The 22564-nt window shown below is 39.1% G+C and overlaps 1 protein-coding gene and 1 non-coding gene across 2 annotated transcripts in view; both read right to left on the bottom strand.

Annotated features, from left to right (window-relative positions):
- MGAM (maltase-glucoamylase) overlaps positions 1-22564 on the bottom strand; it is an 84312-nt gene that overhangs the window by 44498 nt on the left and 17250 nt on the right. The window contains exons 4-13 of the mRNA XM_070424051.1: positions 11284-11404; positions 10292-10401; positions 9587-9738; positions 8864-9035; positions 7117-7216; positions 4930-5042; positions 4507-4632; positions 2687-2818; positions 2421-2537; positions 1422-1535 (exon numbers count right to left, since the gene is read on the bottom strand). Of these exons, the coding sequence (XP_070280152.1) occupies positions 1422-1535; positions 2421-2537; positions 2687-2818; positions 4507-4632; positions 4930-5042; positions 7117-7216; positions 8864-9035; positions 9587-9738; positions 10292-10401; positions 11284-11404 (1257 nt within the window). The remainder of the gene's footprint in view (positions 1-1421; positions 1536-2420; positions 2538-2686; positions 2819-4506; positions 4633-4929; positions 5043-7116; positions 7217-8863; positions 9036-9586; positions 9739-10291; positions 10402-11283; positions 11405-22564) is intronic.
- On the bottom strand, positions 13793-13899 carry LOC139017175 (U6 spliceosomal RNA). The gene has a single exon (XR_011472826.1). It is a non-coding gene; the product is annotated as a U6 spliceosomal RNA (small nuclear RNA).

The raw sequence follows: 22564 nt of genomic DNA, 5'->3' as shown, positions 1-22564 counted from the left end.
CTCTGTATATCCAAATATAGCTATGAATACACACGCAACAAATATACATATATAAAAAAAATACATAAGCAAAGAGAGTGAGAGAGCAAACATGTGCCGATGGATGTGCAAGTGAGGGGTCTAAAAGATCGATACCAAAATATGCCTTTGGTCAATATCATTTTAGAGGGTTTTGCTTTCATCTTTGTAGCTCTCTATATTGTTTGAATTTTCTACATTTCTCTTATAAACAGAAAAAATCTTCAACTCTAGAGCTCTCCAAATTTTGCTGAACATCTGTAGTTTTACATTTGCTTTTATTTGACAATATGTAGGACATTTGCCCTTACTGCAGCCACAGTTTTGTCATACACCTGGGTATTCTGGCGCTGATAAATTTATCCAATATCTCCAAATGAAAAGGTCCTGAACTAATAATCGAACAATTTATGTACTTGTGACAATACAAAGAGTATGACCTATTTCTACGTCAGTTCATTCATTTGTAAAAGAAGTGCTGGGTTGGGGAAAAAAACACACAGATTATTCTAATCCTAATGATCTGATTTTGATTCTAAGCTACACATTTTGATAAGATTATTAGAATAGAAAAATAGGGAATTTGAACATCAAGAAGTTAAAAAGCATGGTCACAAAGAAATACACAACTTTAATACAGACAATGAAGACACTGACATTATTAAATATTGTGCTTGCCTTGGTTCAGTCACCAATCCAAATGGAGACTGCACCCAAGAAACCAAGAGAAAGCTGAGACTCAAAAGGACAGCCATGAAAGAATTAGGAAAGGTCATCATGAGCAAGGATGTGGCATTAAAGACCAAAGGTAAAATTATCCACACCTTTGTATTCCCTATTACTATGTATGGATGATAAAGTTGGACATTGGAGAAGGCTGATAAGAAAAGAATTGATTCAATTGAAATACGGTGCTGAAGGAGAGCTCTGTGGATACTGTAGACCATCAGAAAGATGAACAAGGGGGTCCTAGAGCAAATTAAGCCTGAAACATCACTGGAGGCAAGAGTGACAAAACAGAAGCTGTCCTGTTTCTAACACATCATAGGAAGGCAGGATTCTTTGCTAAACAAATTAATGCTAGAAAAAAATAGAAGGCAAAAGGAAAAGAGGAAGACCAAGTATGAGATGGACTGCCTCATAAAAGAAGCCTTTGGCATGAGTCTGCAGGAGCTGAGCAGAGCTCTTGAGGACAGGACACTGTGGACTTCAGTCACTCATAAGGTCTCTAGAAGTCAGAGCCAACTCAATAGTGTGAAACACACACAAAATAGGGAATGGTTGGAATTACTGCCATACTTGCTTTCCTCTCCTTCTCTCCCCTCTATGCTCCATGATTCAGTTATATAGATATACACTCTCTAAATATTAGCCAGCAAATAATCAAAACATTAAGAACTCACAATCCAGATTCCATCAAACTCCACTTGATTGTGGAAAAGCTTAAATTCATTTGACCACCAAACAGCACACTTGGGGTTGGTGTAATCAGGAAACACAGTTTTTCCAGGCCAGACCTGCAGGAGAAGAAAAAAATAAACAAAGAAGAAAACATTGATCGGAGTAAATGACGTGAATATTGAGTAAAAGAGAGTATTTTGAAAAATAAATTCCTAATATGATCAAGGCAACAGAAGGGCTCGGGCACAGGTTCTTCTCGGGAATGTGAAGCACTCCAAAGACCTAGAATAAGTGTCAGGAGGACTCAAACACAGTCACGTGATAAAAACTCACTTTTAAAAAATTGGTTAAGTCCTTGCTAATCTTCAACTCTGGTTCACCCTTCCTTCTCACTTTCTCTACTCCCACTTCTAGGAATGATAAATGCGGGGGAGGACTATATATATTTCAACTGGTCCATTACAAATAGTGGATTCTAACCATCAATTACTTTTCTCTAGCCCTTTCCTATCCACTTCCCCTCAGACGCTATGTATGCGGGACTTCGAAGGTATTAGAAATGAACCAACTTAATCAATAAAGAAATTTTAAGTAAAACTTTCATGGAAAACAATGACAATAAAACAAAGTAGTCATACTTGTCAAATACTACAGAGAAATCAAGTAAGAAAAGGGATGAAAAAATTCCATTGGATTTTCCAATTATTGGAATAACTGGTATCATTTGCCGAGCAGTAGCAGGAAAGTGATGGGGGAAGGAAGACTGCAGTCAGCTGATGAGTGAATGGGGGTGAGGAAGTGCATATTTATATGGGGGCTATTGTTGAAAGGGACTTGACTGTGAAGGGAATATAAGAGCTAGGATGGCTGGTAAGTATTTGGGGATGAAGGAACAGGGAAAGTTTAGTCCTAACATATATAAGACATCTGAAAACATGAACCAAAACAATTACACACACACACAGCCCCTCTGCCAGCCCCCACCTTCCCCACGTAGTTACCTCCCCAATGAGTGGAGTCACTCCATCTGAAGCATTGATCCATATCTTCATTTCTAAACCCCTGTCATACGGGCCATAGGGGTTACTTGAGGAAGAGTTTATGGAGATAGCTGGATCCTAAGAAGGAGAAAAATACCTTAAGGATCGAGCTTTAAACTAGAGGCACTTAAAGGGGGCTGGGAATTGGGGACAAAGGAAGGGGAGCTTGGTGTAATGACAAGAAAGAGCAAGTGCCAGGTTTGGGGGTAAATGAGGATGGCACGTACCACAATGATGACCAGTTTTTGTCCGTTATTGTGCAAATCCTTAGCAAAGTCAGGAAAGCCTTTATAATCGACTGGATTATAAGTGAAGTCCTTCCTTGCATCCATATAATCAATATCAGCATGCTGAACATCCTGAAAGAACAACACAAAGTACTCCTCCATTTAGTTCCTGGGAGTTTCCCTGTTAAATGAGTCAGTTCAATTATCATTGTCATTATTCAGGAGACACACCGACTCTGTGCTGGGCTCTAAACAGGGTACATAATCAGTCCCTGGTGTCTAAGTGGTTCTTTTTCCAATGGTAATTTCAAAACAAATGGCACATTGTTTCCCTAAGGCCTGGAATCAGGTTAACCACATCATCCTACCTTGTTGCTTGGCCATTGGGATTAAAAAACAATCTAAGAAACAAATCACAACCATGACAACAAATCACTGAGGCTATGGAAAACATAGCCAGGCCCTGAATTCTACCCCAGTCACAAGATAAAGGGGGAAGGGACTGTCTTCTCCCTCATTTTACCACCCTGCGTTTTGTTGTGTGCTGCTCTACTTCAAGTCTTTTTTTTTAAGTGATTATCCTTCCCGAATTGAACCTGTATGAAAATAGTGGGACCCAGGAAGAAATTGACTCTTGCTCTAGGACAGTGATGGCGAACCTATGACACATGTGCGAACTCATTTTTTTTGGTTGATTTTTCTGTTAAATGGCATTTAAATATATAAAATAAATATCAAAAATATAAATCTTTGTTTTACTATGGTTGCAAATATCAAAAAATTTTTATATGTGACACGGCACCAGAGTTAAGTTAGGGTTTTTCAAAATGCTGACACACCGAGCTCAAAAGGTTCGCCATCACTGCTCTAGAATCTAGGTGTTGCCCTCCAAAAGGCTGGGGAAGGGGGAGAAAAGGATTATTCCAGAGACTATTGAGCTTTTCCCTTTGTTTCACTTGTAAAATTTCCCTTTGAATTATACAACAGACACGTTCAAATTTATTCAGAACATAAAAATATTTGATTACATGTATATACTATCTCTTTTTGCTCACTTAAACTAGGGGGGAAAAAAGCCTTGAGAACTAAATGCATTATGTAAATAAAATGCATTATATGAAATGTAGTTAATATAGTAAGTATAAGAAAATTTTACTAATAAAAAATGTGATAAGAAAAAAATAGAGACAAAAACAGATTGCCTCCTAACCCCATAATCATGGTCTCTAAGTAATATTTCCTACTTTAAAGAACCAGTCCTTGAAGGAATGTCTGGCCCAACAAAAAATGTCTACCACTCTAGCCCTAACTGGTCTTATTCAGTGGATAGAGCGTCAGCCAGGAACACATGGCTGAGTTTGGGGTTTGATCCCCAGTAGGGGGTGTGCAGGAGGCAGCCGATCAACAATTCTCTCTCATCATTGATGTTTCTCTCTCTCTTTCCCTCTTCCTTCCTCTCTGAAAATCAATAAAATTTTTACATTATATATATTTTTTAAAAACTCAGGTGGAGCCCTAACTGGTTTGGCTCATGGATAGAGCGTCGGCCTGTGGACTCAAGGGTCCCAGGTTCGATTCCGGCCAAGGGCATGTACCTTGGTTTTGGGCACATACCCAGTGGGGAGTGTGCAGGAGGCAGCTGATCGATGTTTCTCTCTCTCATCGATGTTTCTAACTCTCTATCTCTCTCCCTTCCTCTCTGTAAAAAATCAATAAAATATATAAGAAAAAAAAAACTCAGGTGGAGAAATTATAAACAATTATTCTTATTTCCCAAGGGAACTCTTTTATTTTGGAGGAATTTTTAAAACCTTACTTACGTAAGGAAGCTGTGCTGCCCGGTTTCTCTCCACAACTTCTTTCATGTTATCTAGGGTTCCATAGTCATAACGACTGAGTTGAAATCCAAGTGCCCAGTATGCCGGTAGGACTGGTCGTCCAATGAGCTGAAAGATGTTTGAAATAAAAATTAGGAAATGTTCTATTTTTAATAAAAGCCTCTACTAAGCATTGGTTTAGGGGCACAAAACATACTCCATTTTCCAACACACTTTGTCATTAATGTTGGACTGTTAGTCTACTTTCCCAGTCCCTTTATAATCATCGAGAGTAGGGTCAATTTATAATAGATTTACAATAGCTACTTATAATAGCAGATTTTCATGAGTCACACTTGCATAGTAAACTTGCTTTTCTTTGTGCTATTTAGGACTTTCCCAGTCGTCATCATGATATAATTTTACCTCTAGATACTCCTGGACCACTTCTTCTGGATTATTTCCCAAGAACACATAGAAGTCCAGAATGCCCCCAATGGTGCGGTAAGTGATGGCTGGTGTGGGCTGGAGGGCAACCTCTTGATAGATTAAAAATGAAGAAAATAAAAATTAGAATTTATTCTTGATAATTACAAAGCTTTAGATCAGAGGATCGTGGCCATCTGAATATTAATAAAGTGATCCTAAGATTTTGTATACAAAGGGACAAACTGACAATCAAAGTCCACCCTGGCAGCACATGGGAGTCTAAGCACTGGTTCTGTGACAGATTTAGATAATTGGTGACTGGAGTGTCAAATGTAAATATCTGATATGCAGGATGTATTTTCATTGTTACAAATTGAACATAATTAAAGCATAGTGATTAATCACAAAAACAATATGTAATTATATATGTGTTTTCCGATAGTCTTAGGTGACCCCTGTGAAAGGATCATTTGACCCCCAAAGGGGTCGCAACCCACAGGTTGAGAACCGCTGTCCTAAGGGCTCGTTTATCTTCCTGAGAAGTCATTTGCTTTCCCATAGGTGCTTTTCATCCCTCCCACCTCCTCTAAGAAGTAATTTTTTTTTTTATCATAAGTGCCTTTCTCCCCCTCACCTTTACCTATTAGGATGATATTTCAGCTCTAAATTGTAACACTCCCTTGAGCTGCTCTCCACTGAGCACGCTTATGCATATGCATGTTGCATGTGTAAATAAACTCCGTCCTTTCTCTTATTAACCTGTCCTTTGTCAGCTTCATTCACAGGCCCCCAAATATTAAACTTAAGGGAATAGAGAAACTCTTTTTCTTTGACATTCACAACTATATAACATGCTGTTCCTACTCTGCATCCACCATTATTGCAGGAATATAACCCACTGAGGCAGTAGCCTCAATGAATCTCACACTAAGCAAGAGCCATTCTAGAAACAAAGTCAGATCTGATACTGTAAATTCACAGTCCCTCTAAGCACCAATCACAAATCCCAGAAGTGAGTCTCCCTTTATCTTTTTTAGCATTTAGAGATAAAAGACCTCAAAATCTACTGAAATGTACTCTGCAGCAATGGGAACAACTCACACAGAGTATCTAGGGTCCTGTGTTCCTTCCCTTATTATCTGGTTTCTTTCAACTACCTGACACTGTATAATCCTTGTACTATCTCAGTCTATTCTTAGATTACTAGGTATCTCAGAATCATCTAAAATTTTATTAGGTATCTTATAACAATCTTAGATTACCTGGAGAGATTCTCAAATGATCTGTAGTGAAGGATCAGATCTTGGTTTTTAAATTTCCAATTCTTTTTAAACTGATACTTTTATAAAATAACATGAAAATGAATTACTAAAAAATGGTTTATGCATGCACTTGGATGCTACAACAATGCTTACTCTTGATTTTTATACTCATCTTACTATAGAACTGACACAATTTGTGAACCATCTGTGGGCCACACTCTGAGTATCATGGATCTAGTCCATTGATCCTCAGTTGAAAAGAGGTTTGGGATCAATATCCTATGCCCACCATCAACCCTGGGAGAGTCTGATACATCTCTACTCCTGTGCTGATAGGTTCATTGCCATAGAATCCATTGTTACTTTTGCAGGCAGAAAAAGAAAATCATCGATCTAATCTAAAATCTTCAAACTACTTTCTAGAGTCCTATAATGTTACACTCTTTGGTCTTAATCTGATCTTGCTCCACATGACCCTTGCCACTCCTTTATCTTCTTCCCTTGGAGTGTCTGAATGTGACATTCACTGCTCAGTTGTAGCTTCCTGGTTAGGCCCAGTTACTTCATCATCAGGCCAAGCGTAACTGGCTATTTCCCACCTGAGCTTATATCAATCCCTCTTCTGGATGAAGTCTAAAGAAGGAAAACAGCAAATTGGTAGAAACTGTCTCTGAGTAAGTTATAATTTGCTGTCTTAACTCTATAATAGAAACTATTCCAACAGAGGCAAACACATTCAGAAAGGTCATAAGCTAGGAGGGAAACCCCTACTCATCACTGCAATATGTCAACATACAAGGCCTTAAGCTATGGCTCAGCCATTTCTAAAGGGCTCCATTCCTTTCATCATCACGCTGTAAGAAAGGGACTGAAGATCCCTCTGATGCTTTCTTTTTTCATGACTATTCCTTTAGTCCTTTACCCATGGCATTGCTGTTCATCAGAAACACTCCAAAGGACGATCCACTAGCATCCTCAAGGCATAGGAAGAATGTCTGTGCACCATACAAGTTATTTCCATCCTGCAGAAGATAATTCAAAACCACAAATTTACAATCTAGTAGTCTAAACTCCACTTGGCCAGAAATGTGTTAGGAAATCAGTGTTAATCATGTGAGTAACTGACAGGAAACTCATGATTAAAGAAGGCATAACTAAACTTTGAAAACATAAGGTTGATATTTAGTTGATGCTAACCAAGTAAAGAAGTGTTTGCTTATTGAATAAGCCACCAATGACCATTTATCTAAAAGGAATGTAAGAGCATGTGATATCTGGAGTTCTGAAAAGCTCTCCTCTCAAAGAGGTTTGCCTTACCTGTCTTAACCCCACCTGATAAAGCTCCATTAAGCCTTAATAAGAATCGGGCGCCTTTCTAATGTGCAACTAGATGGAGCTCTTCTTGAGATACCTGGTCTTCTAGTCTTGACAAAGTAGAGTTTAGAAATTGAGCTGGTCTTCCATACATTCAACTAGTACAGTAATTCTCAACCTGAGCTGTATCCCCGCCCAATTGAAACAGAATCCCTGAGGATGGAAGCAAGCACTGATGGTCTGTTAAATTTCCCCAGGTGATTCCAACGTGTAGTCATGTTTGAGAATCACTGCTCTAGTAAGCATTTTTCAGAATTTGGTGTGCATACAAATCATATAAGAATCTTAGTTACATGTGGATTCTAAGTCAGAAGATGGAAGAGGGAACTGAGAGCCCACATTTCTCACACAGTGATGCCCATGCTGGACACTTCAAGTAGCAAGGATTCGGGGCTCCTTATTAAAGAACCATCATCAGCCATTTCCAGCACTTAAATTTTATTGCTATTACTTACAAACTTTTTTTTACATTGGGGTTTATTTGGCTTTTCTGAGTCCCCGTTTCCTCGTCTGTTAAATGGAGTAAATTATACTTATTTTTTCAAAGTTCTTTTGGTAAATAGTAATAATGTATAAAAATAATCAATAAATTATTCTATAATCTCTTTTCATCCAGCCACTAATTCCACTTAGTCAGGAAAGTAGCTGAACAAGACCTGTATTGCTGAGCCTAGAAAATACCTCTGATTTGTCAAAACAAAAAAACAAAAGACATAATAAAAGAAATCAACAACAATAACAACAAAATAACTATAACAATAAAATTTGACTCTTTCACTGCCCCAAACATTCTTCACACAAAGAATGATTAATATAACATTTTAGTTGATATTTTATCCTGTTTTGCTGACAAACATGGAAAGTTGGTGATTTATAAAGGTGATTTATAAAGTTGGTGATTTATCTCTAAAATATAGAGATCATAATATTGTGCAGAGTCAATATTAGTAAATGTTTTCTCTAGAACTAGTTCAAAAAGAAGATATAAAGAAAAGTAGTTGTCATTAACTTTCTATGTAGCAGACACTCTTCTAGAGACTATATAGCAATTCAATTAATTTCCATCACAACCCTATGGTAAATATATTGCCCCCATTTTATATATGAAAAACTGAGGACACAAAGAGTTAACTTGCCCAGAGCCACGTAACTGGTGACTGACGGTGCCAGAATTCAGACCCAGACAGCCTCTCATCCTAGCATCTTATACTTAACTATTACACTGCACGCTGGAGGGTGACCTTTAAGAATGAGACTATAATGTTCAGTGAAGAGGGTCCATCCTGTAACCTTACCCCATTAGGAGTTGTATCTCTGGCGAATATAGGCCAGGTCTTCCAATTCATATCATGGCGGTACTGCCGGTGCACTTGTTCTCCCAGTCCATACACGTTGGCACTGGGCAGTCGGATGGAGAGCTGCAGGAACTGATCAGCAAACAGGAGAGGCCCAATGCTTGAGTCAAACCTAGACACAGACAGAAAACACAGGGACAGGTGGGCAAGTGGGGTGGAGAGAACACAACTGATTAGAAAAGTGGTCCATGTCAATGACTCAATACCCCCTACCTAACAGGCCCCATTTGTCTTCCTGTGACATTTTTCCTTGGACACCTAGAGATCAGGACTTCCTGGGGGCAGGTACCATGTGGTACATTTCTTAGATTTGTCCCATAGACACTCTACCACATGATCTGAATTATAGTAGATGTTCCACAAACAGTTACTAGTGGATGAACATGACTAGATAAATGGAAGGGAAAAAGGGAGGGTGGGAGAAAAAGGACACAGCCTAGTGACTGGTCTACAATAAATGCTTAGTAATGACAAAAAAAAAAAAAGAGGGATGGGGAAAGAGGAAGGTAGGCAAAGAAAAAGTGTATTCATTTGGAGGTGGAGAGTCTGGCCTCCAACAGGATGCTTACAACCTTTGAAAATATTGAAATGAATCCTTCCTCAGGCTTGCAAAGCTCCCTTCCCCTTCCTTCTCTGTTCCCCAGATAGGTTTTCCAAACTTACAGGATTAAATTGTTGCTTTTTCTGATCACTTTGATGCTAAATGGCTGTTTGGAGACCTTAACGTCATAGGTCGGTGAAGAAGCAGCATTTCCTTTGAAGGCTTGGACATGTTCATGCGGCACTTCATATCTGTCACTCTTTTGGTCAGTTAACTATCCAGAGAGATGAAGGAAAAGAAAGCCAAAATAAAAACTTGTCTGTATTCTCAAAATAGAAGCATCCCTACCACACCAGTGCTTCCCACTATCTGTGCTCATGGTACTGGAACTCAGGCACTGATCCAAATGGTATTATGTCCAAGGTGCATGTACACATTATATCATCAAATTCTGATGTTGAATACTTGGGCCTAAGCTAGTCCTTAGGTAGAAATATACACTCCAACTCTGAAGAGATGGACTATCTCTAGAATTTTCAAAGAAGTGATAATGTTTTTCCCTCCCTACTACATTTCACATGGTATTAAGGGCAAACAAATGAAAAACAAAGTTCACCAGTAAACTCTAATGTATATACTAGTATGTAGTTATATCACTGAAGGAAGGTTATAGATGCCTTTGACATACAGGTGCTAAGTATGAATAATGACAGTAGAGGAAAAATACCTCCATTAGCAAAATTTTCCATTTTGTAGTAACTGCAGTCATGGGTAGGAAATAAGAACCTCTCAAAACAGATTATTTTTAAAAATAAACAAACCACAACCTTAAAGTGGAAACGATTGGCTGTCTGATATTCCGCTGTGAGAAGGACATTGTTGACATCATTTCCAAACAGGGATGGAGAAGGCATCCTTTTCAACTGGGCTGTGAATCCTAATATAGAGAAGAAAAAGGTTTATAAAGCTGGCTGTGCACATTTACAAAAATAGACATAAAAATTAACATTTATGTCAAAAAGCCTGGTGAAAAGCCTTTATTTCCCCATCATGTGCTCATACAATCTGAAGCTAGGTACCGTCATTACCTTATCCAAAAACCATGCCTCACTTCTGCAAAATTTGATTGGAAACCTCCCCCAAAAGGCCTAACTCTCATTCTACCAGCCCACAATCTGTATGTATACAATATTCCTCCTTGGTTATTCTCCTGTTCCATTACAAGTGATCATGTACATTGATGCCATCTCCCTAGTTACCTAAGCCAGATGAGAGTGGAGACCTTAGAAAAGCCTGACAGGCCAAGAGTGTCTGGCTAGGGAACATGCTCCTTCCTTCATGCTAAGAATCTCCCCAAAGTAGTCTCCCTGGCTGGTCATCAGTGTGCTCTATATTTTAGGGTGGGAGGGAAAAGAGGGGATATTTAGTCCATGCACACTGATATTGGCTAACTTTCCAAATATGTTGAAAAAATTGGAATTACTTTCACATCATTAAAATCAAAGTAGTCTCAGATTACTGAGTTCAAATCCCTCTCTTTAAATGTTAGAAACAGGGACCAAAGAAGTGATGATGTTTACGAAGAAGTTACATGAGGGGAGAGTCGGAAACAGAGTATGTCTCTGAAGTCCCAAGACAGAGTGATTTTTCCTTGATGCCAAAATAAATTCTAGTCCTTGTTTAAGAGCAGCGCCCACCTTCAGTCACATGCATGAGTGTGGCCCTGCAGAGCTAACTGCATCTTGCCGAGGCTCTCCTCTGGAGCCAACAGAGCCAGTTTCCAGAGAGTCTGGAGCTCCCGCCTCCTGGTCTGGCTTACCTGCATTTGTCTTTACAAGGTCACCCTCCACCTGGTAGCCATGACTCTTAGAATAGTAGCACCAGGGCACACTGATGGGTCCCTGGGGATTCCAGCAGCAGCCACGCTGTTCACAGGTGGCCTGCAATAAGAGATTTAGTCACAGTAACTCCATTTGTTACTAGAACGGTCATTTACAAAGACAATTTGTACTTGTGATACCATTCACTTCATTTTACAAATAAGGGACCTGATATTTAGAGAAACTGTGTTATGTCCCAGGCCATGCAGAACTTGTACTCAAAACCAATCTTTCCTTCAAATGTTCTTCCTAGTTACTGCTATTATATAACAATATAGGGACCACAACGCAGTCCACATCTGCCATCACAATGAAACTGATAAATTTAAATATTCTAAACTACAATATAGGTACATCACAATAACCCAAACTTTCCATTGGAGTTTCATATACATAGGTTTGGTCTTTAAAAAACAAAGCCTTGACAATCAACTTTATTCAAAAGCTTTAAGATCAATTTTGCTTTCACTTTTAAATGTGTGAGGTTATATATGTGACATTTATTTAGTTAGTTAGTCTCTCCACTCATCCCAAGGCAGAGAATAATTGTTCCTTGAAACCCGAATAGATTCCAATTCTTATTTAAGAAAGTTTCCTGCCTTATACCACAGTTAATGACTGAATCAAGTGGAGACTAAAATGAACACAATCCCTTTCTCATCTCAACTAATTTTGGAGAAGAAACTAGGTTACATAGGGAAAAGTACAAAGAAACCTCTCATCTTTTTTTTATTATTATTATTGATTTTTTACAGAGAGGAAGGGAGAGGGATAGAGAGCCAGAAATATCGATGAGAGAGAAACATCGATCAGCTGCCTCCTGCACGCCCCCCCACTGGGGATGTGCCCACAACCAAGGTACATGCCCTTGACCAGAATCGAACCCGGGACCCTTAAGTCCGCAGGCCGACGCTCTATCCACTGAGCCAAACCAGTTCTGGCGAAACCTCTCATCTTGACTGTGGCTAGACCAAGTGACTTGTATATAGAATGTGGCAAAAACAACAGAGTACATTAGAGCACAGAAAAGTGGCCAACAGTCACATAAATGAGCTTGAGAAGGATCACCCCACAATCACAGCCAACACCATGACGGCAGTCTTCTAAAAGACTTTGAGCCAAAAGCACCCAGCTGGACAAAGGCCAGATTTCTGACCACAGAAACTGTGAGAAAATAATGTTGGTTGTGTTAGGCCATTAAGTTTTGGGACCATTTGTCTAACAGCAATAGATAATGAATACAAATACATCCTGCTACATTATTTTACAGATGAAGAACCTGAGGCCCCCAAGGGAGAGGTTCACAGACGTGACGTGACCTGCCAGAGGAGACTCAGTTAGCTATTGAGAAGACTAGGACCAAACCTTCATTCTCTTCTGTCCATTTCCTATTTTTCTATGGCCTGGGGTGAGTATCTGCTGAACACATTTTCAGGAAGATATAGCTTAGCTATATAAACACTTAGTGTAATCAAATGTTAATCTTTATGCCAATAGCCATATTAAGGATGGAAAAACGATGCCCATCTGTGGTCTATATTGCTGTGGGGTCAGGTGTCACTGTGAACTCAACTTCAACTAGCAGTTTTTGCTTTTTTCTTTAAAACCCCACTCAGGTGAAACTTCAGTATAACAGGAAAAGAGAAGGTGTTGAAAGAGGTGCTGAACACAATGGTTCCTGTATGCTCCCCAGAGCTCAACGATTTCTTCATTAAAGTGGAAAGGGCAAAGACCAAAGAGTGGCCAACTTGAATACCCAGGTCCCATAGTGGAGCTGAGCAGCTACGAGGAGAAGTGGGAAGAGAAGCAGAGCATATCTTATATAAACACAAGAGTAAACAGTATGTGAAACCCAGGAAAATACTTGTAGAGAGAAGCTCTAAAACATGACAACCTGAATTGGACAGAAGGCACACAGAAGAAGGAGACCCAAGCCACAAATATGCCCCTTTAAGTGGGACGTGAGAATTAAAATTTGAGAGAAAAATTTAAATGTAAGACAAGAAAAGATGTATATGAGGGTAGGAAGTAGGGAGCAGTAGATTAAAAAAAGAAAAAGAAAAAAATGGAAAACACAAAATAAGACCTAGAAAAAAATATATTTCAATTATCCTGTCTTAAATACTTAATTTAAAAGATAAATACTTTAAAGATAAAAATGTCTGATTGCATTTAAATTTAGCTAAGTTGCTGTAAGGAGGCACACTCAACATTTAAGCTCACCAAAGCACTAAGAGTAAAATTGTTTGGTTAAACAGATATGTGAGAAGAATGCTAAACAAAGGCTAGTATAACTAGGGTAATATCAGACAAATAGACTTGAAGTAAAAATTCATTATTAAAGAGACATTGAGACACTACACAATGGTAAAAGGTTCAATTCACCAGGAAATCTGATATGTAAATAATAATAAGGACTCAAAATATTTACGGGAAAAAATTTTTTTAAAAAATATGGAACGCTTCACGAATTTGCATGTCATCCTTGTGCAAGGACCATGCTAATCTTCTCTGTATTGTTCCAATTTTAGTATCTGTTCTGCCAAAGCGAGCACTTACAGAAAAGTTTTAAAGACTGACAAGGTACAATTGAAAAAGATGGTATACATGATAAGACATTTTTTTAAAAATATATTTTATTGATTTTTTACAGAGAGGAAGGGAGAGAGATAGAGAGTTAGAAATATTGATGAGAGAGAAACATCGATTAGCTGCCTCCTGCACATCTCCTACTGGGGATGTGCCCACAACCCAGGTACATGCCCTTGACCGGAATCGAACCCGGGACCTTTCAGTCCGCAGGCCAACGCTCTCATGATAAGACATTTTTAAAGAGCTCCCTTAGTAGCTGATAAAGTAGACAAAAAGTAAAGATATTTTACTTTTCACATAATGGACATATAGGCTCCTGCACAAACACAAAGAGAGGAACTGAGTTGCTCTCACAGGTGGAAGCCAGATCCTGAAGACAGTTTAAGATGTAATCAAGCTCTGCTCTACCCATGTCCTAGGCTCCTCCAACCCCAGTGCTTCTTACACTTAAAGGAGTAGAGAAGAAACAAACAAGTATTGTATGCCAAAGTCAGGCATGAAAGAAAAAGGAAAACTAGAGCCCAGTCTAATCCATGAACATAAATGCAAAAGCTTAGAAAAAAAGACACAGCTTTTTCAGCAATCAGAACATAGTCAACACTGACAGAGTAGTATTCTTTCCAGAGATACAAGGATCCTTTAATATTAAAAAATTCCACTTGTGTGTCCCTCACAATAACTAATTAAAGGAAGTAAACCATATAATCATTTAAATGCATCAGTTGTTCATGATGAAATTCTTAGCAAATTGGGAACAAACAGTAACTTCCTTAGTTGACTAGTGAGTATCTACCAAATGGTGAAATGTTAGAAACATTCCCTTTAAAATCAGAAGAAGAAAAAAACCTAGGTGACCTGTGTTTATGAATTCCTGTAACTAAAACTATATTAGAGGTCCTAACAATACAATAGGACAAGAAAGAAAACTTTTTATAAGACTGAAAATATGAAACCAAATTATCATTATTTTCAGACATAATATCTAGATAGAAATCCAAGAAAAGTTATAGAGTTAATTACTATTTTATATTATACTAGAGGCCCAGTGCACGAATCCATGCACCGGTGGGGTCCCTTGGCCTGGCCGGCGATTTGGGCCGATTCGGGCCATTTCGCCCAGTCCCAATCGGGGCCAGGAAGGTAATGCAGGAGGGCTCCAGGGTATGTGCTGCCCGTCTCACCCAGTCTCACCCAGTTCCAATCAGCCAACCCCAGCAGCAGGCTAACCTACCGGTTGGAGCGTCTGCCCCCTGGTGGTCATTGTGCATCATAGCGACTGGTGGAACAGTCGAACGAACTATCAAATGAACAGTTGGACACTTAGCATATTACGCTTTTATTACATAGGATCCTTTATTTTCTTCATAGTTTTGTAATTCTTTTCTGAATGCAAGGGCAAAAGGTTAACAGTTGCCACTATAAAGATGGGTGAGGCTACAGGAAGAGCAGGTTTCAGTATGTGCACAAGTGTGGGAGATCAAAAGTTCAATTTTGACATGTTTGTTTTGAGGTACTTATCAGACATTCAAGTGGAGATGCTGAATTGGCAGTTGCGTAGATAAATGTGGAATTCAGGAAAGTGATTTAGGGTAGAGGCATTCCTCTGATATGTAGGCACACAGGGGTTACCATTGATAAACATGACACTGGATGAAATCATTGAAGGACTGAGTGTGGATACACAAGATATTTATAAAATTTAGATGTCATATAGAAGAGGAGGAATCATGAATTGGTTCAAAAGGTACAAATTTCAAGTTATAAAATAAAAAAAGTCGGAATGTTATCTTGGCCCCGAGAAAATGGCGGAGGCTTAGACGGATGTGTTGGTGCTTTGTCCCGGAGCAGATAAGGGCGAGCAGCTGAAACGGGTTGCAGACAGCCTGAACAAGCAGAGGAGATTCAGCTGAGAGACAGTCTGCAGCCAGGAAAGACAGAGAACTCCTAGAAAATGGGGATGGTTAGAGATTGAGGCTGAAACCTCCCCCTGGGCGCCAGCTCAGCAGCGAGGCGAGACCGCGCCATCTTGAGAAGCTGTTATCCGCATCCAGAGATCAGCTACTAACCCGGAGGCAACGGCTCTCAAGCAGCGCGACTACATGAACTCAGAAAAGACCTGCTTCCCTCCACGAAAATATTCAAGCAACAGCGCCCTCCTGATCACCATACGCTCTGTCTGGGGAACAGTTGCTGTGTGTGAAGCCTCCCTCCACTAGCTAGAAGAGCCACCACAGCTGTGAACAGCACCCACCAGAGGCCCTGCTATCAACAGAGGAGCCGCTGCTACCACAACCACCCAAGGAGCAACCACAGCCCGAGGAGCCACTGCCACCCAGGGAGCAACCACTGTCACCCAGGGAGCAGCCACTGAACGACTCAACAACTAGATATGTCAGTGAGATCAAACATGGGTAGACAAAGAAACCCCCAAAGGAAAGAAAAGGAGGACTCACCAGAAAAGCAGCTAAGTGAGACAGAGATATGCAACATGACGGAAAAAGAATTCTGAATAAGGGTCCTAGAGTACATGCACCAGATGTGCAAGAAGCAAGAAGAAACAGATGAAAAAATCAACTACTTATGCAAGAAGCAAGAAGAAACAGATGAAAAAATCAACTACTTATGCAAGAAGCAAGAAGAAACAGATGAAAAGATCAATAACTTTTGCAAGACCCAAGAAGAAATGAAGAGCGATATAGCTGCAATAAAAAACACCATTGAAAGTATCAACAGAAGACTGGGAGAAGCGGAGGACCGAATTAGTGAATTAGAAGACAAGGAGGCAAAACACACTCAAACTGTACTGCAAATGGAGAAAAAAATTAAAAGACAGGAGGAGAGCCTAAGGGAGCTTTGGGACAACATGAAACGAAACAACATACGAATAATAGGGGTGCCAGAACAACAGAAAGATGAACATGGATTAGAAAACCTATTCGAAGAAATAATATCAGAAAACTTCCCTGAGGTGGGGAAGAAAAAAGTCACACAAGCCCAGAGAGTCCCCAAAAGGTGAACCCATAAAGACCCACACCAAGACACATCATAATTACCATGGCAAATGTTCAGGACAAAGAGCGAATCTTACAGGCTGCAAGAGAAAGACGGAAAGTTACATACAAGGGATCTCCCATTAGATTATCAAATGATTTCTCAACAGAAACACATCAGGCCAGAAAAGAATGGACAGAAATCTACAAAGTGATGCAAAGCAAAGGACTGAATCCAAGAATACTCTATCCAGCAAGGCTATCATTCAAAATTGAAGGGGAAATAAGAAGCTTCACAGACAAAAAAAGGCTAAGGGAGTTTATCACCACCAAGCCAGCCATGCAAGAAATGCTAAAGGGACTGGTGTAAAAAGAAGAAATAACAAGCTCAGAAAGCAAACAGCCACACACACAAAAAAGAAATGGCTACAAACAAGTACCTTTCAATAATAACTTTAAACGTAAATGGACTAAATGCTCCAACCAAAAGACATCGAGTGGCTGAATGGATAAAAAAACATGACCCATACATCTGCTGTCTACAAGAGACCCACCTCATTAGAAGGGACTCACACAGACTGAAAGTGAAGGGATGGAAAAATATCTTTCACGCAAATGGAAAGGAAAAGAAAGCTGGGGTAGCAATACTTATATCGGACAAAATACATCTCAAAGTGAAGGCCATAACCAGAGATAAGGAAGGCCACTTCATAATACTAAAGGGATCAATACAACAAGAAGATATAACCCTGGTAAACATATATGCACCCAATGCAGGAGCACCCAAATTCATAAAAAAACTCCTGGAAGATATCAAAGGAGAGATTGACAACAATATAATCATAGTAGGGGACTTTAATACACCACTGACATCACTGGATAAGTCCGCTAGACAAACAATCAGCAAAGAAACAGCAATCCTAAATGACTCACTAGATCAGATGGACTTAATTGACATCTTCAGAACACTTCACCCCAAAGCTGCGGAATATACATTCCTCTCAGGTGCTCATGGGACATATTCAAAAATAGACCACATATTGGGTCACAAGCAAAGTCTCCACAAATTCAAGAAGATTGAAATCATAAAAAGCTTCTTCTCAGACCACGATGGCATAATGTTAGAAATAAACTACAATAAAAACAACCCAAAATACTCAAACACTTGGAAGCTGAATAGCATGTTATTAAATATTGATTGGGTTACCAATGACATCAAAGAAGAAATTAAAAACATCCTGGACACTAATGACAATGAAAACACAACAATCCAAAACCTATGGGACACAATGAAAGCAGTCCTGAGAGGGAAGTTTATAGCTCTGCAGGCCTATCTCAAAAAACAAGAAAAAATGGTAGTAAATCATCTAACTCTTCAACTCAAAGAATTAGAAAGAGAGCAACAAGAAAACCCCAGAGTGAGCAGAAGGAAGGAGATAATAAAGATTAGAGCAGAAATAAATGACATAGAGACCAAAAAAAACAATACAGAAAATCAATGAAACCAAGAGCTGGTTCTTTGAAAGGATAAACAAGATTGACAAACCTCTAGCCAGGATCACCAAGAAGCAAAGAGAGAGGTCCCAAATAAACCAAATCAGAAACGATAGAGGCGAAATAACAACAGACCCCACAGAAATACAAATGATTGTTAAACAATACTACGGACAACTCTACTCCAACAAACTAGACAACCTGGAGGAAATGGACAAATTCCTAGAAAAATACAACATTCCAAAACTCAATCAGGAAGAATCTAAAAATCTCAATAGGCCAATAACTATGGAAGAAATTGAAGCAGTCATCAAAAAGCTCCCAGCAAACAAAAGCCCAGGACCAGATGGCTTCTCAGGGGAGTTTTACCAAACTTTCAAGGAAGAACTAAAACCTATCCTCCTCAGACTACTACAAAAAATTCAAGAGGAAGGAACACTCCCAAACTCATTCTGTGAAGCCAGCATCACCCTAATACCAAAACCAGGTAAAGACAACACAATGAAAGAGAATTACAGGCCAATATCCCTCATGAACATAGATGCCAAAATCCTCAACAAAATCTTAGCAAATCGGATCCAACAGTACATCAGAAGGATCATACACCATGACCAAGTAGGATTTATCCCAGGAATGCAAGGATGGTACAACATCCGTAAATCAATAAACGTAATACATCACATAAACAAATTGAAAGAAAAAAACCACATGGTCATATCAATTGATGCAGAAAAAGCATTCGACAAAATCCAACACCCATTTCTGATAAAAACTCTCAGCAAGGTGGGAATAGAAGGATCATACCTCAACATAATAAAAGCCATATATGACAGGCCCACGGCCAACATCATACTAAATGGACATAAACTAACACCATTTCCCCTAAGAACAGGAACAAGACAGGGATGCCCACTCTCACCACTCCTGTTCAACATAGTCCTGGAAGTATTAGCCATTGCAATTAGACAAGAAGAAGAAATAAAAGGCATCCAAATTGGAAAAGAGGAAGTAAAACTGTCCTTATTTGCAGACGATATGATATTATACATACAAAACCCTAGAGACTCCATCAAAAAACTACTAGACTTAATACATGAATTTGGCAATGTAGCAGGATACAAAATTAACCCCAAGAAATCTGAGGCATTTCTTTACACCAATAGTGAACTTTCAGAAAGAGAGATTATAAAAACAATCCCATTTACCATCGCACCAAAAAAATTAATATACCTAGGAATCAACTTAACTAAAGAGGTAAAAGACCCCTACTCAGAAAACTACAGGATGTTGAAAAAAGAGATAGAGGAAGACATAAATAGATGGAGGAACATACCATGTTCTTGGATTGGTAGAATCAACATCATCAAAATGTCCATACTACCCAAAGCAATCTATAAATTCAATGCACTTCCCATTAAAATACCAATGGCCTTCTTCAAAGATCTAGAGCGAACTCTCCAAAAATTCATCTGGGATAAAAAAAGACCCCGAATAGCTGCGGCAATCCTGAGAAAGAACAAAGTAGGTGGGATCTCAATGCCAGATATCAAGCTGTATTACAAAACCACTGTTCTCAAAACTGCCTGGTACTGGCACAAGAACAGACATATAGATCAGTGGAACAGAATAGAGAGTCCAGAAATTAGCCCAACCCAATATGCTCAATTAATATTTGACAAAGGAGGCAAGAACATACAATGGAGCCAAGATAGCCTCTTCAATAAATGGTGTTGGGAAAATTGGACAGATATATGCAAGAAAATGAAACTAGACCACCAACTTACACCATACACAAGAATAAACTCAAAATGGATAAAGGACTTAAATGTACGACAGGAAACCATAAAAATTCTAGAAGAATACAAAGGCAACAAAATCTCAGACATATGCCAAAGCAATTTCTTCACTGATACAGCTCCTAGGGCAGTTGAAACTAAAGAGAAAATGAACAAATGGGACTACATCAAAATAAAAAGCTTCTGCACAGCAAAAGAAACCATCAACAGAACAACAAGAAAACCCACTGTGTGGGAAAACATATTTGCCAACGTCATATCTGATAAGGGCTTAATCTCCAAAATTTATAGGGAACTCATACAACTTAACAAAAAGAAGATAAACAATCCAATCAAAAAATGGGCAAAGGATCTAAATAGACACCTCTCAAAAGAGGACATTCAGAAAGCCAAGAGACATATGAAAACATGCTCAAAGTCACTAATCATCCGAGAGATGCAAATCAAAACAACAATGAGGTACCATCTCACACCTGTCAGAATGGCTATCATCAACAAATCAACAAATGACAAGTGCTGGAGAGGATGTGGAGAAAAAGGAACACTTGTGCACTGCTGGTGGGAATGCAGACTGGTGCAGCCACTATGGAAGACAGTATGGCGTTTCCTCAAAAAGCTGGAAATGGAACTCCCATTTGACCCTGTGATCCCACTTCTAGGAATATATCCCAAGAAACCAGAAACACCAATCAGAAAGGATATGTGCACCCATATGTTCATAGCAGCACAATTCACCATAGCTAAGATCTGGAAACAGCCTAAGTGCCCATCAGCAGATGAATGGATTAGAAAACTCTGATACATCTACACAATGGAATACTATGCTGCTGTAAAAAAGAAGGAACTCTTACCATTTGCAACAGCATGGATGGAACTGGAGAGCATTATGCTAAGTGAAATAAGCCAGTCAATGAAGGAAAATTACCACATGATCTCACTCATTCATGGATAATAAAGACCATTACAAACTTTTGAACAATAATAGATTCAGAGGCAGAGCTGCCTCAAACAGATTGCCAAACTGCAGCGGGAAGGCCAGAGAGAGTTGGGGGGCAGAAGGGAGGGGAGTAAGAGATCAACCGAAGGACTTGTACGCATGCATATAAGCATAACTAATGGACATAAGACACTGGGGGGTAAGGGAGGCCAGGGGATTGTCAAGGGTGGGGGGTGGGGGAAGGACACATATGTAATACCCTTTGTAATACTTATTATAATATATTTTAAAAGAATAAAAAAAAATAAAAAATAAAAAAATAAAATAAAATAAGTCATAGGGATGTAATATACAGCATGGTGACTATAGTTATAAAATTATGTATTGCATATTTGAAAGTAGATCTTAAAAGTAGATCTTAAAAGTAGATCTCATCACAGCAAAAAACAAATTTTGTAACTATGTATGGTGGCAGATGTTAACTAGACTTAGTGTGTTGATCATTTTGCCATATATACAAATATTTAAATCATCACTTTGTACACTTGAACCTAATTTAATGTTCTGTCAGTTGTACCTCAGTTTAGGAGAAAGAGGAAGGGGGGGGAGGGAAAGGAGAGAGAGAGAGAGAGAGAGAGAGAGAGAGAGAACAGTAGTGGCTGGTATCCTACAAAGAAAGGGTGTTGCCCTAAAAATGACTCTCATGTAAAGACTTGGGCACTATCAGCAGCTATAATTGAGCTGAGAATTTCTTCTCCTGTTCAGGTTTAAGCTACCCATACTTCAGTTCTTTTTCGATCATCCATCTTGCTTCAAGGTATGGTGTTCATAAATTATGTTTCTATGGAGTGATGGCTAATGCTGGTGACTCACTCAGGCCCAGTCTCCTAGCACCTGTCTTAGACAACACAATGAAGTGTTTGAATGTGACCCAATAGAGAACAGGTGCTCAAATTAGGTAGAAATATAAAAAAAGTAAGACATTCAAGACAGCAGTTTCAATCAGGCATATAATGGAATTAAATGGGGATAAATGGGATTCAGAAGAGAGGCTGGGAGGCTACTGGAACAATCCAAGCATATGGTCACAATGGCCTAGTGTGATCGCAGTGAAAATGGAAGTCAAGTGCTTGTTCTGGACAACATTGTTAAGAAAAATGTTCTAAACTAACTAAAATACATGAAACACTGGTCAAAGGGATAAAGGAGAGAGCCAGGCAAAAGTTCTTCTGTTTCTGCCCCAGAGACTAGAAGCACAATAGAACTACTAACCGAAATCTCATAGGTGAGAAGGGAGAGCAGATTTGGTGAGGAGGTCAATACCTCACAGCATTTATTAAAAACTCTTATAATAAAACACCAAAGAAACATTACTGAAGCAGCAAAGACATCTGAAGTTTACCAATAGCCA

This window comes from Myotis yumanensis, unplaced genomic scaffold (assembly GCF_028538775.1).
Source record: "Myotis yumanensis isolate MYYU_CA2020_CCGP unplaced genomic scaffold, mMyoYum1.0.hap1 SCAF_9, whole genome shotgun sequence".
Lineage (NCBI taxonomy): Eukaryota > Metazoa > Chordata > Mammalia > Chiroptera > Vespertilionidae > Myotis > Myotis yumanensis.
The sequence above is the reverse complement of the archived record's forward strand: the minus strand, read 5'-3'. Positions and strand labels throughout refer to the sequence as shown.